Here is an 18,917-nt window from a genome sequence, read left to right on the forward strand (position 1 = left end):
TGTTCACGCCAAGCTAAGGTGGTGAGCACGAGAGCACCCAAACTGAAGCTACTAGATAGATAGATAGATATGCTCAGTCACCAAACATGGCTTAGAAATGCTTCGCATTTAATAGTGGCAGAGAGCCGGGTCAGTTTTGTGCCACTCATAAGCCAGTATTGGCTTATGAGTGGCTCATAGGCAATTTATATCTATCCAGAAACGGTGAGAACACACATGGGTAATTTTAACGCTTGAGTTTCAAGAGAAGCCTCACAAAGGCAGTGTTGAACGTACGAATACAAAGAATGAATTTCAGTCTCCGAGCAATAATTGTACCCTATCATTCTGCGTGGAAATCACGTATTCTACCCCAGCGCCATGCCAAGTCTGAGAAACAAACTCTCCTGTTTGTGAAACGTCAATTCTGGTTGCAGCACTGACTATACATATTGAAAATGTAACGTATTTTTTTCTAAAATACCACCGTCCTCTCGAGTTAACGTCAATTATAGTGACGTGCCATCCGCTGATGTTGGCCTTTGCAGCAGTGTTTGGGACTGGCCTCCTCGTGAGCCCCAGCGCATACACCAGTGCTTCACGTCAGGTGACATGTTCTCGTGTTGGTAATGCCTATGTTGCTGTTGGCATCGTTGCGCAAGTGGAAACAACTACTAATATAAAGCATATGCGGCTCTTTGTGTATGTGTGGGTCCAATTGTGCATATCTGTAGAGCCAATTCATAGCTTCTCGCTCAATAGATGATTTAAACACGTTTACTTTGCATTCGATTGCTTCATAAAACATCGATTCTCAATATGCAGGGGATGTGCCACCCTTTTTTTTTATATAGGCAACATTGAAAGACAATATAGTTTTTCTGGCATTGCTCCTCAATTTCGTATTACATATTCCGCATTCTGTTCGACTTTTATTCTCGTGGGGTTTCTCTTCAGAATGTTACTTGTGTTATTCAGTAATGCGAAGTAGATGAGATGTTATGGCCAGACACGTTGCAATGGTGCAATTTACACTACCTATCCTAAGCAAGTCACATAATTAAACTGATAGTGCACCTTTAGCGGTGAGTCGAAGACACGTTCACTTGGGAAAACGCAGAGGTAAAGCCAACCAGCTGTCAAGCGGAGCAAACGCGAGAAGCAACAACACTCTTCGCCCCACCATGGTGGTCTAGTGGCTAAGGTACTCGGCTGCTGACCCGCGGGTCGGGGGTTCAAATCCCGGCTGCGGCGGCTGCATTTCCGGTGGAAGCGGAAATGTTGTAGGCCCGTGTGCTCAGATTTTGGTGCACGTTAAAGAACCCCAGGTGGTCCAAACTTCCGGAGTCCTCCACTACGGCGTCTCTCATAATCATATAGTGGTTTTGGGACGTTAAACTCACATATCAATCAATTCAACAACACTCTTCCTTCTCCTCTTTCGCTGGCATTCCTGCTTGTGTCATATATCAATGCTAAAATCATTCCTCCTCTTCCCCCCTCCCCCAAAAAAAGGAGCCTTCCTAGTGACCTACGGAACGAGTAGAACGGGTAGGTCGTAGTGCGGCTTCAGTCGATCGACACGAACAGTCTCGCGGCGGCCACGGCGTCGGTCTGTCGATAGTTTAACCGGCTCAACAATATAGTTAACCGGTGAGGCCTGACGTAGAACTTGGTGGAAGTTTTAGTACCTCGGCAACAGCTTGGTGGAATGACCAGGAAGAGATGAGGAAACTCGAAAGCATACCAACGTGCGAGGCGAATGTAACTGTGAAGCCAGGCTTTTGGTCGATAGGGTCCTTGTGGTACGCCTGATTTTGTGCGGTTAGGAAACGTGTGAGTTTTCTGCATTATTCCACATAGGTGGCGTTTTCGGACGGAGTTGTAGATTCTAAAGAGTCTAGACGATACAGGAAAATGGTCTCCATGAATGAGGAAGGGTCGCGCCCGTAGAATAGGAGGACGGAGAAGATCGCGCCCGTAGAATAGGAGGACGGAGAAGATAAGTTACAAAGGGAAGTATGTGGTCCCAGTTAGTGTGGTCAGCGTACACGAAAATGAATAAGATGTCGGCCAATAAGTGATTCAACCGTTCAGTCATTCCATTCGTTTTCGGATGGTATGCGCTGGTTGTCCGAAGCACAACGTTGAATTCACGAAGAACGGCTTGTACGGCTTTGGAGAGGAATGCGTATCCTCGGTCGCTGAGTAGTTCACGAGGCGTGACATTGCGAAAAACAAGACTGTGAAGGATAAATAAGCTAACTTCACGTGATGTGTCCTCTGGCAGCGCAGCAGTTTCAGCATAGCGGGTCAAGTCATCACTGGCGGCAATCACCCGGCCGCTCCCGTGAGACGTGTAAAGAAGGGGACCGTACAAGTCAATTCCGATGCGGTCGAAACGTCGGAAGGCGCAAGACAACGGCCGCAGTTGTCCAATGGTTATGTGCGGCGGGTTTTTTTGGCGTTGAAATTTTGAACACGAATGTACGTACTGGTGGACAAAGCGGTACATTCAGCGCCAACAACACCGAAGATGAAGGCGTGCATACGTTTTTATCACAGCAGTGTGGCCGCATTGAGGATCCGCGTGAAAGGAGTCGCAGTTAAAACACGTACACTCTAAGGCTAAATTACCCCAAAAAGAAGTAACCAAACCCAATGGGTGCGCGCGATGAACAGATAGACTGTTGGGGAGTAACTACAGAGGTATGGGTGCCACGTTCAAACAACTTAGTCTACCTTTTCTGTGCAAAGAGATGAACCGTGGGGGAGACCCGAGCCGTGCGCAAACCGTTGTTGAAGAAACTAGCCATCCTCCTCTCTCTTGGCTGGTGACGGTACGCGTTGCGTCACGCTCGGAGAGCTCGACGATGTAGGATTTACAGCCTGGTTGTATGTACGCTTGGATGAGGGTGAGCTGCTCGTTTTACGTTTTGCCGCACCTATGAAATCTGGTGCCGGTCTCGACACGTCGCCATGCTGCGCTGTATACCCCTGTCTTAGTCAAGATTGTAACGACCAACTCATGTATGACACCACTGGTCGGGAACAACGACTAACATGGCGGCCGAACAGTCACAGGTCTGTCGGATACATTATTTCAGTCTGACTCAGGGCAGAAATCAGCGCTGCTTTTTTTCACAAGTTGGTGATCATTTTCTATTCTGCCGTACTTGTCGGGTGTGCGATACGGATCGCACTTGCCGGCAGCGGGCACGGTCGTTTTTTATATCGCACGCACATATTGCACCGCAAATGTCGGATTCGGCGTCTGTAGTACGCCTGTGCTTTTTGACCACTCAGAAACGGGCCACCATTCCCCTCATCCGCCCAGAGAGAAGCTCGCTCATCGAGTGATTGCCTTTTTTCGCCGCCGTGAAGAGCTCTGGGCTGACGATTTCGGACGGATACCTCGTCGCTGTATTGCGAGTCATCCAAAACGCGAACGAGCTTGGTAGTAGTGTGTAGCACTTTGTTAGTGCACCGGCACAGGCTGGTGGGGCTTTCGCTAGCGCCAGAACTGAGTCTGTGAAAATTGGTTGCCATTACACTTCGTTTACCCGTTAATCGGAAGCAGGCAGCTCGGCGCAGACCATTGTTGGCTGCCACGGCGGCGGGCTTACGTTTCCCGTTGCACTCACTCGAGTTTGTGGAAAAGGACCACATTACCGTCGGTTTTTTTAGGCGCTTGCTCCAAGCCAACTCGGCGCTCTTTGTGGCGGCCGACGCTCCCCGTGCAAAGCTGTGTTTGGTCTCGCGTTCACTTGCTTGAGCTAAACGGTTGCACTCGCTTAGACCTCGCTGGTGGCATGGTAATTCGCCGCTTTTCGGTGTTATGAGTGCGGCTACCGCGCTTATGCTGTTGCGCTACGGCCATCGAAGTGCATCTTAGACGATATGTGACATCACGGTGAAATTATTTGCAAGTCCTGATTTACACGCAATTTTTTCATCTCACCTTGCACGTAGTTGTCATACCCATGCACATTCGTCCTTTCTCATGTGTGAATAACATTTTTTACAATCTCCTTGTGCAGCTGTGGGCACACAACATGCAGAAGGCTCTGTGCGCTGGCGTCTGCAATGTCTGTCATCTATCGCTTCCGTCGAAGGAGCTTCACAAGAACTGTACAATTGTGACAACAAAACTGGACTCGTACGTATGACCATAAATTATCTCAAAGAATGGAGAAGCTTAGTCAGTACAGAGAAAAATAAAAGACTTGAATGTCTTACTTTTGTATTTCGTTGTCGCAGTGACTCTGAAAGCAGTGACAGACAGCTGGCTAAATTTTTTTGTACGTGTTTTTCGGCGCCATTTGTTTCTTTATATTTAGTTTACTTAAATTTAGCACTTCTTTATATTTAGTTATAACCCAGCATGTGTGAGACAATCCAGGACATTTGCGAGGCACAGAAGATGGGTATCAAAGTCTTTTAAATAATGATGACAGTTAAAGAAACGACGACATCGAGACCTCAAAGTATGTTGTCCGAAAGACGCTCGAAGGCGACAGGGGCGTTGCAAAGGCCAAACGACATCACGTTAAACTCGTACAAGCCGTCCGGAGTTACAAACGCAGTATTGGCATGGTCAACCTAATCTAAGGGTACCTGCCAGTATCCCAATGAAAGATCCAGCGAGGAAAATAACTGTGCTCCAGGCAAACACTGGAGAGCGTGATTGATTCTGCAAAGTGGATAAACATATTTGTGAGTGATTTTGTTAGGGCACCTGTAATCAAAACAGAATCGAATGCTCCCGCCCTTCTTTTTGACCAGTACTTCAGGAGAGGCCCACAGACTCTTGGACGGCTGTATGACGCCAAGATCAAGCATAGGAGACACTTGATCGTGAATAACTTGGTGTTCAGCGTGAAAGACCTGGTATACACGCTGACGCAATGGTGCGTGGATTCCGGTGTCAATACGATGAACAAAGGCAGATGTTTGACCAAGATTCGTTTGTTTGAAGTCGAAATACGTCCGAAAGCGGTCGAGAAGTGTCAAGAGTTGGGTTCGTTGAACAACAGGAAGGAGAAAATCATTCTATGGCAGGAAAGCGTCTAGGGAAGAGGTTGCGGACGTGAGAGTGGGAGTAACACTGACGATCTGGAGGCTTCTTGCGTGAACGGGCAGATAACTGGTTCAAGCACAATCAATGTCCTCAAGGCGGCCGACGCATTCACGATGAAATATAGTGACTGGTACTGAAAGGAGATTTATGGCATAAATGGTTGCGTAAGTCATTTCGACCATCAGAAAAGCAAAAGGTAGAAGAACGATTTTTCGAGAAGTGAAGTCTTCTGACAGCGTGAACATGACGTTCGAAAAAGCGGTACGCTTCACGAGATCAACACAATAACAGAAGACAAAGATGGGATATCCGTCTCCGTGGCGACGACAACATCATAAATAGAAGACTTATTAGAATCGTCCTCGGAGAGCGATGGTAATTATAGTTCGGCTAGGGCACAATATACAATGGCATGATGTGGTGAAAGGAAGTCCCAGCCCAATATGACGTCGTGTGAGCAGTAATAAAAACGGTGAATTCAACCACGTACAGAACGTCCTAGATGAGTAGTGGAGCCGTGCACGTCATAGAATGGTTTAGGTGGTGCGCTGTTGCCATACGCAGGGAGAGACCAGAAAGCGGAATAGTTACTTTTTTTTAACTTACGACACATCGCTTCTCTCAATGCAGACACGGCAGCTCCGGTATCTAATAATGCTTGAATGGCAACACCTTCAATAAACAGAGTGGTTTCATTAGTGGGTAGAGAAGGAGGCTTTGTAGAGTTCGATGGTGGCTCAGTTCGTGCCTGCGGAACTGCGATGGTCCGTTTTGCGTTTGGGAAAGTGGTGCACACCAAAGCATCGGTGAAGGCGAGCGTCGACGTGGGTTGAAGGCGCAGTGGCTTGGCGAATAAGTGTCCAGAGATGGATGGAGTGGCAGCGTCTGTGGTGGTTCCGTATAGGCGTAGCCGCACGCTTCATCAATGGTACCTGGATGAGGGACGCGCCGGCGACAGAACCGCTCAACATGTCCAGGCAGTAGTAACAGATGGGTCTGCTATCCGATGTGTGCGAAGGGTTATTGGCAAGCGTTGAAGAACGGTGGTAAATGGGAACATGCTAGCCAGCCGGTACGCGTGTTGCGTAGAAGGCGTTCGTTTGGTGGGCAGAGTTGACGACGTTTGACGGCGCATGTGCTTGCCTTCTCGCGACGTCAGCGTTAGTCGCGTTAGTGCACACACATGGTGACTGGTACGTGATCGGAAGTGCCTCGCAGACGTGCTCTTCGATGGTTTCGTGCAGCGACGATGTGCAGCGATGTTTCATGCAGCGACGATACAGCGACGACCAGCCCATGAGTATTGCAGGAAAGAAAAGGTGCAAGGGACAACTGGCGTGCCACTTTCTCTCGGATGAATTGCTGGATTAGCGACGTCAATGCCGTCTGTTCCGGAGAAATTGCACCAACGCTCAATGCTGACGTGCTGGTCGTGTCTCGAAAGTCGGGCGTCCCGTTCAAATGCGCCATTTTCCCAACCCATCGTAACGTTGGCAGTTTTCGATAACTTCCGCAACTGTTTGCGGGTCTTTCGCCACCAGCATGTGAAAGGCAGCGCCTTCGATGCCCTTCCCAATATGTCCTACCTTGGCGGTTTCCGACATGCCACGATTGAAGCGACGGCAGAGGCCTACGACGTCCTCGATGTAGGACATAAAACCTTCCCCAGACAGTTGGGCGCAATCCCGCAAGCCCTGTTCTACGCGGAGCTTGTGCACTGTCAGTCGGTCAAACACGTCCGCGAAGGTAGTCTTGAAAGCGGCCCAGTCGGCGAGCTCAGCTTCGTGGCTGTTATCCGGAGCTCCACTACACCTTTGAGGTAGAAGTGGATGCGGCCAAGTTTATCGTTGTTGTCCCACCTATCATTGACGCTTACTTGTTTGAACGAAGGGGGCCAGTCTTAGAAGTTCTGCTCATCGGTGCAACTGAAGATAACCCGATCTCGCTATCTCGGGATGCCAAACAGCGGGCAGTTGGGGATGTAGGAGCGGTCAGCTGTGCAACGTCGGTGGACATCCTTCATGGCGAAGGTAAAGTTCGTATGTGAAGTTCAAGGAAGGAAAAGGGATCCAGCACTTTACACCACTTGATAGTGCGCCTTTAGCAGTGAGTTTAGGACACGTTTACTGGGGAAAACGCAGAGGTAATGCCGACCAGCTGTCAAGCAGGGTGAGCGTGAGAAGACACAACACAAACCCTTCCCTTCATTCACTGGCGTTCCCGCCTGTGCCATATATCAATGCTACAAAACCATGTTTCTATTGGTATTTAGGCACATATCATACACTATAGTTTATCAATTATGTTAGTGAAAAACATTACTTTCAGTCTTGCTACACTCTCATCACTCTTACTACATAGTTATAAAGGCTAATGCATTCGTCCACCTGACGATCGACAATATATTCACTCTCATCATGACCGGTGTAAATAATTAGCCACCTATATCACATTATACCAATACAAAATTTTATTGTCCTTCCGTTTTGTTGTTGCTTCAGCAGTGCTGCACAAGTACAAGGGTCTAAATACATTAAATTCAGTTGCACGGTGCTACTTGTTGAATATATTTAGGCAACCAACAGGCTCGCAAACACAAATATTCTTTTATTTGTATTCCTATGAGTTTTTGAGAGGCCTTATCTATCCGGTAATAAATGCCGTTTTGATATAGAACTTGAAGAATGCGAATCTGAGGGGTACCCTTATTTTACCGTTTGCAGAGTCTGTTCGAAGCACAAAAGTTCTACTTGCTAAGTGGTTGCTGTAGAACTGTTTGAGCCAATTTGTCTTTCGCATACCCATCTAGGTGGCTGTTACATTTACTTTTAAGCAAGGAAATGTGGGCTGTAGTTCATACTATCCAATATCATCAGCATAAATCATAAGAAATTATTTAGTACTTCCATCATTATTATTATCCATTATTATTACGATGTATCACTATGAAGGGTGTATTAAGTTTGTTAGTTACATAAAGAAAAAAACGGACTAACTGAAGTTTGCACTGGTAAAATTCAGATTCTTTTGATGTTGTGAAAGCAACTCTCCCCACTCGGCGACCGAGACGCACCACCCGAGGTGGTATAGCAAAGTGGGTAGAAGTAACGTACTGCCCTTATGCAAACAGCGGCTATTGACTCGATGGTCGCTCGAAGAGGAAGTGAAAAAGCTGGAGAAGCTCTAGTGAAGCTGATAAAATTTTATATTCACAGACTGTACAGAATAATCATACATAGTTATAGACCTAAAAATTACAAAAAAGAAATCTCTCCGGAAATTAACCATCTGTAGGGTGACCCAGCGAGATTCGGCTGAGCCGATGGTGTCCAACACCTTGAGCTCGGTTCAGAACGCTTAGCGGAGCACCGGGACTGCTTTTATTCCCTCATATTTACAAAATCGTCAACGAATCGTCACCTCTTTGTCCTGTGGTAGGACATCGCAGTCAGCAAATCAACAACCAATCCCGAGAACTCCACTTTCACGCACGTTGAGGGCTAATGCCCCCAGCGCCAAATAACGCAACAACTGAATGCAATTAAAGCAAACCTAAACCAAGGTCGACGTGTCAAGGGCAAGCTCAGTGGGTGCACAACTATCTAAAATTAAACCTATGCGTTCTGGGATTTGTGCCCATAAGACATGCATGGTAACACGTCCACTTATTGCTGACGGGAGTGTAATCCGCCCGTCCGCAGTGCGCCCTGAGTGAAACCGCTCGCTCCCCGCACGCCGTTCTACTTACGAGCTCGTTCTCTCAACTTCTGCCGTGGTGGTTTTTTTTTCAACCAGCATGAAAGGGGTAGCGCAGACAGAGCCGAAGGCATGCCAGTGCGACAGCTTTCATCAAAAGTGCCAACCGGACACCCGTTTTAAGCGCGAGGCAGACGTCCGATTTTCTCTGCGATTCAGCGTGCGGTGCGACGATGCGACTGCCGGAGTGGTGACATTTGATGACGTATCATCGCGTCGCACCGCCGCCCAGCCGGTGCGGCGAGCATCAAACCGGTCAGATATTTTCGTCGCAGCATCACACCGTCACATTGCAGCAGCCAATCACAGCGCGAGCATACAAGTGGCGTCACGATGCTAGTGGCGCCATCTCCATGCCGCCGCTTCCATCTCCCGTAGTCCAAGGCTCCAGGCGAGTCGCTGGAGCAGTGCGAGCGTGGATTTTCTGACATCGCCGACTACGGGGCATGTCAAACATCGAGTACATTTCCCTGGTTACGTGATATCATTCCGAATTGAACAAAGTGATGCTTGGAGGGTGCCTTTTTTGCACGAAAACGCCTGTTTTGAAACAGCTAGCGAGATCGGAGATCGTGAGCAGCGATGCAAGGTGATTTCGCAGGTAAGCATAGGCACCGGCGTCTCTGGCTGGCTCGCTTCGATTCACCTTTGCTCTTTACATCGATGGCATCAATAAAGTAATAATGTTTGCTAACGCATTACATAGGAGCGCAATGCTTGATAGTGTTGTCAAAAAGAAGCACTTGATGACGAGCTCGCGTGTGAACAGCGTAGGCGACAGCCGGCGCCCGCTGCTAGGCCTTCCTGTCGGAGTCGTGAATAATCAGCTGTTGCTGTGGTTACGACGTGCTTGTCGTTCACGAATGCGCTTTAATAATTATTTTTATAGAACAAAGCGTGGCTGTGCAATGTTGTTTGTTTTGAGCCTCAATACGAGAATACCAAGTCGTTCGACCCTGCATGCCGAGGCGCTGCATGGGGTGGAGCCTGCCGCTGATAGCTTCTTTGCCCTCGTGGGTCCCGAAACGTCGCATGCGGCACGCCGCACCATGCGACGCCGCACGCCGCATCGCACGTCTGTCTCGCGCTTTAAGCACGATACCGACATGCGATTTTCCATGCGATGCAGCGTCTGGCGCGAAGATGCGGCAGCCTGAGTGCATGATGACGTTTCGTGACGCCTCATCCTATCGCACCACCGCATGGCCTGTCCGGCGTGCATCAAACCGGTCAGATGTTTTCGCCGTCACATCGTATCACCACAAGGCCGAAGCCAATTACAGTGCTAGCAGACGATAGGCGTAACGCCGCTGGTGGCGCAATCTCGGTGTCGCCGCTTCAGTCACCCTGGTCCAGGCCAGTTCAGGCGAGACGACAGAGTGAAGGGAGCCTGGATTAGCTGATATTTAGTACCTTTCCCTTGTGACGTGAAATTATTCCATACTGAATACCGTGAAGTTTGAAGTGTGTCATTACTGCAAGACAACGCCTGTTTTGAAACGATTAGCGGTATTGTGAGCAATCATGCAAGGCTATTTCGCAGGTAGACAAGCAACACCGGCGTGTCTGTGAGCGGGCTCACTTAGCTTCCGCCTTTGCTCTTCACATCGATGACACCAGACAAAGTAATACCGTATGCTAATGCATTACGTACAAGTGCAAAGCCTAATGGTGTTGCCAAAAAGACGCGCTCCATGACGAGCTCGTGTGTGTGAACTGCGTAGGCGACGGCTGGTGCCCGCCATGCTAGGCCTACCTGTCGGAGCCGTAAATAATTAGCTGTTGCCGCTGTTTCAGCATCCTTGTCGTTTACGAAGGCATTTTATTCATAATTTTACGGAACGAATCGGGGCTGTGCAACGTTGTTTGTTTTGAGCTCCATTAAGGGGGATACGAAGTCGTCCCACCCTGCATGCCAATGCGCCGCATGGGGGTGGTGCCTGCCACTGATAGCTCCTTCGTCCCCATGTGTCTCGTAAGCCGCATGCCGCTGCCGGTACAACGTCGCGCCACAGGCAGCATCACACAGAAAATTGCGCATCTCTCTCGTGCTTCACTGCAAAGTGGCCAATGATTTCGGGTGTCACAAGCCCGCCAACTTCCGAGGGCTACCCGAAATGCACCGGACAGAAACGGGAAGTCGCCAGTGTCCACACAGTGTCGCAGTGCAAGCCGCCTTTCCTTGGCGGCGACTGTTACGAGCGCAAACAGCAAATGGTCGGGCCGTAAGCTGAACCAATGCGATGATCATACTGCCGCGCTGGGTTTCGGAAGAGGCCCATTCATGCACAGGGTGAAAGTGGAGTGAGGCAATCAGGGCGTCGTCAAAATGACGTTTCCATAAATACCTTTTTGTCGCCCACTTGGGTTTTAGTTCTTTTGTCTTGGGTTGATAAGAAACCAGAAAAGCTTGGTAATCTCAGGCACCCCAGCACTTCGCCGTGCAGGCACTGGAGTGTGTACGGTCAGGGTCGATGCGGTCTTACACTTCGATTGACTGCTGTCCAAATAATGCTACGTGCCGGAGCGAACGCAGCGCGAGGGCTGACATGCCTCCTTAAGCTCACCATACAAATAAAATATAAGAAAACTAATACTGCCGCACACCCACTTCTTACAGCAGCCCTATAACACTGTAGACTGCAATTCTGGCTACTACTGCTCGCAATACATAGAGCTCATTTTGCAGGCAGCTTGTTAAAGTGAAACAAATAAATGTGGGCAATTTCAATTTTTAACGGTGCAAAATGTATTCCTTTAGGCAAATAGCAAGCTATCTCGGTCGCAATGAAGCTGGCAAATCCCGGAACGCTGACATTGACGTACTATAGAGGAGTACGCATTGTAATATATACTCACTGTACACTTCTTCGACGTACTTCGAGTCTAGTCGATTGCCGGGACTTCCTACATAGGACGTAATGTTATTCAACTTTCGTATAGCAGCCTCTCGAATGCTGCGTCCAATCCACGTTGAAGATTCAAAAGCTTTCTGGTAGGTGCTGCGTATTGTTGACACCATCTTCTTGATTGCTCCTACCATGTATCCTAAAATCTCTGTTGGGAGAAGAATCATGTAAGCCTACAATTTCAGGACAATCTTTGCGCAATATATTGTTACGTGGAATAACGAGCAATATTTAGGTAATTTGCTGTTTTGTATATATTTAAGACTTCCCTCAAGTAAAGCTACTTGAAGCATATGGCTGCGGATTTTGCGAATGAAATTTCTGCCATCAACAACAAGAGGAAAGCCATAAGCGTTTTGTAAAAATAATGTTGCCAAAGATACTATAATAACATAAAACTCATTTTAGCTCGATTGGCATCGTTATGATCAAACTACTTAAAATCCACGGTAGACGTGAAACATAAAACACTCGTTCGCATTGGTTATTATTTTGTTTTAATTGAACATGTTGATGTAAAACATTTTGATTATACATCATTTTCTTAATATAAGGTAGGTATTTCCTCAGATATGAAGATTCCAATTGATAAGTAATAAATTAGTTCTGGCGGTAGAGTTATTGTGGTTTCACTATTACTGAACGCCTTTAAACCATATTGACAGCACGCAAGTTTTTTTAATTCATGTACCAAAAATGCACTAAAGATGTATTAAGCCAGGCACCGTGCCCTAACACCTACTTAAAAATGTGAAGCCTTTCTCAGTGGGCTGCAGACACTTTGACCGTTTTATCTATCTATCTATCTATCTATCTATCTATCTATCTATCTATCTATCTATCTATCTATCTATCTATCTATCTATCTATCTATCTATCTATCTATCTATCTATCTATATATCTATCTATCTATCTATCTATCTATCTATCTATCTATATATATATATATATATATATATATATATATTGATCTGTCTATCTATCTATCTATCTATCTATCTATCCAGCAGCTTATATCAGGGTACTCTGGTCATCGCGTCCGTTATTTAGGTAGGCCAAATCAACTATGGGCCAGGAAGAGGGTTGGACAAATATATAAGATTGATACTGATATGAATGTCATAAAAATCTTGTCGCGTATGTCATCAGATGCTTTCCTCCAGACGCATGTGGCATATACCCGTACACCCTAGGCTATATGCTAAGCCTGTATGTGCCACTGGCGATCGCAAAACCAGTAAGAAAAACTTACATCGGCAATGTTGACAAGACGATATAATAGAATAAGTTTCTTGGCCCCAACACAAAACTGAACATACGAATTCTGTATTGCAATGAAATACTGTAATACTGAGAGAGCCACGCCGAGTTTGAAAGCTACTTTGAAAGAACAAGAAATGCGAGTGCTATGTTGGTGAAACTCATATGTGGTTTCAGTGCTGGCTCTCCAATTTTACAAGCATCACATATGTACTCCTATGATACAGCCGTTACGTCGTGTTAATGCCAACTATAGTTTAGTGCCATTCACTGAAGTTCGTCGAGGTAGCATAGGCCAGGTCTACCATCTACAGAAACACTAGCGCTACATATCAGCTTACCATTTCTGATGTTCGTAATACTCATGTGTGTGTTGTCATTGATACGCAACAGTTAGCAACTGCTTGTACGAAACATATGAGATTGTTCAAAATATGTGTGTGCGTAAAACATTTGTAGATATTATGAGAGTCGTTTCGTAAGGTTTGCTTAAATAGGATACATCACAGTAACCATCCCTTCACATAGGCTTCCCATAACGTCGATTTCCGTGGTACACGGCTACTGCCAATTTTTAGGGGCGAAGCTCGTAATAGTCTGGGGTAGTCTGTCCCTCCAGACTAGCCAACACAGCATATCCGCAGACAGACCGACAAACAAACAAACAGACAGACAGACAGGCAGACAGACAGACAGACGAACGCACGGACAGATGGACGGACGGAAAAACAGACGGTTCACCCCACTCATCATCATTCACTTCGTGAATATGGTGCGACTTTATACAGTTCCGCAGTTCACGCCAAAAGCTGTTTCGTTGGTACCGGTTGCTTGTCTCTGAGGCAGCAAAGTTCCACACGCACATGCCCCCGTTGCCAAAGTTACATTTACTGGCAAAAATTAAATACCTCGCGAGTCCCATATTCTAGCGTACGGTGGTACTGTCAACACGAATAGAGCAAAATTTCACGTGAATGAGTAACAACGTCGTATCATGACGTTACGCGATAAGATATTTATTGTTGCCAAATCATGGGAACCCCTGATGACTTCGCAAGAAGTAAGTACAAGTTATCTGCGACATCACGTGATGTCCAGATGGCTTTCTGGCTCGCCAGGGCAACAACGAAGTCTACGGAGAATGACAGGTATTGAACAAGTGCCTTTTCGGGGCACCCGCTTCGCTTTGTGGTATGCTCAACGCAAGTCACAGGGAACCGACGAATTCTATATTGACGGTAGTTTTGCGAATACGACGGAAGGCAAGCACTGCAATAGACTTACCAGACTGAAAAAAGGGGGTGATAACCGCCAAATTCATGACTTTTCTGACGTGATTATAACAAGCGTCGCTTGCAAGCTTGCCCCGAAGAAACATGTATGGGTCAGTAAACTCGACCAACTGCCTGTAGACGCTCCAGGCTACTAAGTATTGTAGGCCCTTTTCGCCCATCGACTCGTTCTTGAAGAGTTTCACGAGCAGTGTGAGTACGTGCAGCACAACAAAAATTTGGTCTGGTCCTCCATATATGTCATTGGTGTACCTAGAAAAAAAGGTGTGCCATTCACCTGTCCTGAAAAGAGAAGCAGAGGTGAACAGAAAGTTATATTGTTGATAGTTATAGCACGAGAACAGAACGATGACAAAAGGACAAGAAGGAGATGAGCGCTCGTCTCCTTCTCACCCCTTTGTCACCGTTCTGTTCTCGCGCTACAACTATCACCATGTCATACTAACTAGTCCGAATCGCCACACCTCTAAGATATACTGGTGTCGAAATGCTGAACTGTCACATTGAACTGCACCGGCAGTACACTGCACACTCTACACTAACGGGTGGCATCTTCGAGAAACCAAAACACTGTAGACACATAATCGAATATTACATACTATTGTTTTCCGTAATCAAGTTTGAGCTCAATAAAATAATTTTGTATGAATTTTTTACTGAAAAGACGACTAAAAATGTCTACAAAACGGTGTTTCTCTTCAATTATTACGAATCCTTGTAACTAATGGATAGGTAATAATGATAATTATAGTGTTATTATTATTATAATATAATTATACAAAAGTAAACTCAGAACTCTATGCCCCAGGGAGCCTGTCTGCTACGAGATATGTCTCTGTTTCTTTGAATTCAATATACTGCGATCACTACCGAGATAACATGACAGTGCATTTCACAAGCGAGCGTGATGATGTAAGGTGCTGGGTAGATCGCGAGAGAACGCTTTGTGTCTCGAGTAGAGTTGGGTGGGGTGAAGTCCGAAAAAAAATTAAAAATATCATAGTGAATAGTTTTTATTTGAGCCCTTACAAATAAACACCAATGCAAAAAGTATCGTTGTAGTAAAAAGTATGTGCTACCTCAATATTGCCATGTTGGCACCATTATAAACATTATTTCGAAAATAATATGACATGCGCCAGATATCGAATTTTCCAACAACCTGCAGGGCAAAACGAGACGCTACGTTGGACGATACTATACAGTCTGAAAAAAAGTTATTTTGTTTTAGTTTTTGCCCTAAAAAACTTGAAATTCCCTCCGTGGGCACTTACGCAGTCCTAAGAAGCCCAGTCCTTGGACAGCACGCGTTGAATTTATACAGGAGCCGGTGTTGTGTTGCTCCGAGACTCTTTGCAGATCAAACATCGCCAGTTTTTGTTTGTGACAATTTACGTTTTTGTTCATGGCTCCCACCTCATTGAAATAATCAACTATTTGGCGCGAGATATCTTTTGACGTGTCTGCTTCACCTCTTTTTGCCATTTTTATGCAGATATGCTCAGGCGTTTTATGGCTTCTATCTTTGTTCACCAGGTATTGTGACACAATTTTTTCTAGCGCCTGTATCTTGTTTTCAATCAGGGAATCAGAGAAAAATCGTTAATACTAAATCCTGAGACGTGTTTGCGAACGACTTGACTTGGAGCTTCCATAATTTTTTATATGTCTCTTGAGAGCATCCTTGAGAACACGAAAAAACATCAATGCAGTGAGAATAGAGGAAGTCGTGTGCTGAACGGTGGTCACTTTTATTTTATGTGGATTTCCTTCCAGTGATTTCTATGTGATATTTCCCTGCATTTACGAACCTTCCTAAATGAATAAACTTGTTATATGATGTGTGTAATTGAATAGTTCATTTAAGACACTCTTTAAGGCAATGGCTGCCTTTTCTGCCGTGTTCTGCCCCTGTTACAAGCCAGATCTGAAAAAAAATTGCTTTGTTCCCGTGCACAAAAAGAGCCAAATTTTTTGGTGTTATGTGCTCGTAGTCAGGAGTAACAAAATAAATATTTACGTTGCTGTACTGACAAAAGAGTAGCTTCATGCATGGATCCGAAAAACCAACCGAGAAGAATTTCACCCCTTTTTGACGGGTCACGAAAACACTGACACTAGTCGCGTAGTTTTCCCCGTGCGAATGCTGTGAGCAACAATCAACCTTTACAGATTAAAAGGTAGGCAACAGCCGGCACTTATTGCTGCAAAAGGGAAACGAAAAATAGTAGTTTTCGTGTTAGCTACAGAGGCCAGCAAAATCAAAATGCCGAGGTTTACCCACGTCTCAAATTACCCCTCCCTACCCTATACCTCACAAGACAAAGTACACATTGAAAAGTTTTTTGTTCTGACCTGGAATATTTTCTATGCAAAACCAGATGAATGCATACTCTGACTTCTGGCAACCACACATGATATTTTTTTCCGTGACATGATATTGTTTCCCGTGAGTGATTAGCGTATCAGTTCCAAGTAACTTCATGCTTACAATGTCCGTAGCAGTCATCGTAAAAGCGTTGTGCAGGCCAATATCCTTGCATTATCTATGTAATATACAAAACTGTAGTTGCTCTAAATATGCGGTACAATAGGTTACTAAAGTGCTGCAGAGGTATTTTATCGCGCTATGTTCCAGTAGCCAACAGCCAGTCACTTTGCCCGCTCAGCATAACGTATTTAAGTTATAAGATGCTGCAATGGCGACACGTGTCTGCCCCTGTCACCCAGCTTGGCTTCGTCGTTATAAAGAACCGAAATAGCGTCATCACTTGTCGTGAAGTGGGATATATTTTGAGCCAGGATGGCAGCAAAGAAAGTTTCGGAGAACCTAAACGAGCAGGCAAAAATGCTTTCATACCTGGTGAAATGTATGGACTAGTCTCTCGGCCAAGGTTGAAAATAGTCATGTAAACTTGTTCAAGTTTAGGCAGGGTACCGTAGGTAGCGTCTACTGCAGTAAAAAATAAAGAGACGTACCATTTCATAAAATTCAGGAGAATTTGTTTTCATTTGTTCGAATGGTATGCAGCCAACAAATTATATCGCCCAATTTTAAAGCTAAGGATGTGGTAGCGCTAGTTCGTTCGTAGGTTCAGAAAACACTTGTATAGTTCTCGAAGATGATAATACGTTGAAATCATAGAACACGCACACTCGAAAAATGAACACTCACAACAGCGTTGATATCTTCAACGAAAAACATATTTAAAACTTCATAAGGCATATCTTACTAAATGATTACCAACAAAATGCACATATGTGGCGACACCATCTGCACGTTGGAATTCTGTAACGGTCCTAATGTACTAATCTAAGATTGTGACACTGCTGTGGCATCATAAGAAGAGTCGCGTGCACTGCAGTTTTCGACCAATGCCAGTGTCCATAACCACTATGGGGCATATTAAGTAGAAAGAAAAAAAAATGACTGCATATCTACGGAGTGAATGAAGGAGAGTGGGCCGTTTTTTTAGCTCCCAAGAAACTTGCTCAATTGTACCCGCCTATCTCATGCCATGAGCAAAAGGGCAACCAGAAGCAGCACACAAGACTTTTTAGGCGCTGCGCACAAGGCGTGGTATATGGGACTCCCCTAGGCTGTGGCAAGTTCTATATCGGTCAAACGGGGCGTTGAATTAATGAGAGACTGAAGGAGCATGCCAATACTTTAGGCAAAAGTGATCATGCGCATCTTCCAGCGCACTGTAAAGCCTGCGGATGTCTGCCAGTGTTTGAAAAAAAAACGGTGATTTTTGGTAGGAGCAAAAAACAAACAGCTAGAGAGTGCTTGGAAGCCTATTTTATCAAAAAGAGAGGACCCGATTGTATCAGTGATACATCTATTGTGTTGTATGCAACAGAAATGCATATTTTGGGTAACTTAGTGCTTTGATCATGATGCTGTGCGATGTTTGTTGGCTGTGCACGCATGCGCGGTTTTGTCTTCTTTCCTGTGCGTTTTCTAGACGGTCATTAAACAGTTGGTAGTTGGCGCTGTTCTGTCTTCTCTCCTGCTCTTCCTGCTTCACGATATGTTTTTGCGCCTCAGTCTTCTGCACCATGTCTTAGGACACTTTCACAGTGTTTAAAGGAGACATGCGTATCATTTCATTGTGACCAACCCCCTCTTATTGAGCGAAGTGTATCACTGAACGCATTTAGAAGTTCAGGAAGCGTCCAATTTTCGTACACGAGACGGGATCTTAGTGAAGTAGGCCATAGGCGCCAAGCAGTCGACGTGGGCGTCTTGCTGTAGTGCAGTGGAACGCACAACCTATCGGGTAAGAAAGCAATATGGAGGCTAGGCTGCTCAGAATGGAACGCGATGCGTGGGTTTTTCACTTATGCAGCGGTAGGCGGGCTGTGGCCAGGCTGCCGGGGGGGGGGGGGGCAGGGGGGGGGGGGGGTTGGTTGCGTGCACGCGTCAGTTTACTGCGGGGTCCTCACCGCCAACGAACCTCTTTTATTCAGTGGCCTCAAGCGCTTTGCGGACGCAGTCTGTCATAAGATAGTAATTGCGGCCGGCGTTTGCAAAGGTGATGCGGACACAACTAAATCAGTAAAAAATCGTCGCACTGTTGTTGAGCCACAGCGATCAAAGCAGCTCCCTCTGGTGAGTGGTTGGTGCCGATACAGCT

General features: G+C 46.0%; 1 protein-coding gene across 4 annotated transcripts in view; it reads right to left on the reverse strand.

The window, feature by feature from the left end:
- The window catches only part of LOC142803344 (uncharacterized), a 52,304-nt gene that overhangs the window by 25,820 nt on the left and 7,567 nt on the right, over positions 1 to 18,917 (reverse strand). For 3 of the 4 annotated variants that reach the window (XM_075888461.1, XM_075888460.1, XM_075888458.1), the window contains 3 exons: positions 17,138 to 17,230; positions 14,270 to 14,554; positions 11,675 to 11,872 (listed from right to left, as the gene is read on the reverse strand). In XM_075888461.1, the coding sequence (XP_075744576.1) occupies positions 11,675 to 11,872; positions 14,270 to 14,554; positions 17,138 to 17,230 (576 nt within the window). The remainder of the gene's footprint in view (positions 1 to 11,674; positions 11,873 to 14,269; positions 14,555 to 17,137; positions 17,231 to 18,917) is intronic. The other variant, XM_075888459.1, reaches the window with a different exon arrangement.

This window comes from Rhipicephalus microplus, chromosome 3 (assembly GCF_043290135.1).
Source record: "Rhipicephalus microplus isolate Deutch F79 chromosome 3, USDA_Rmic, whole genome shotgun sequence".
Lineage (NCBI taxonomy): Eukaryota > Metazoa > Arthropoda > Arachnida > Ixodida > Ixodidae > Rhipicephalus > Rhipicephalus microplus.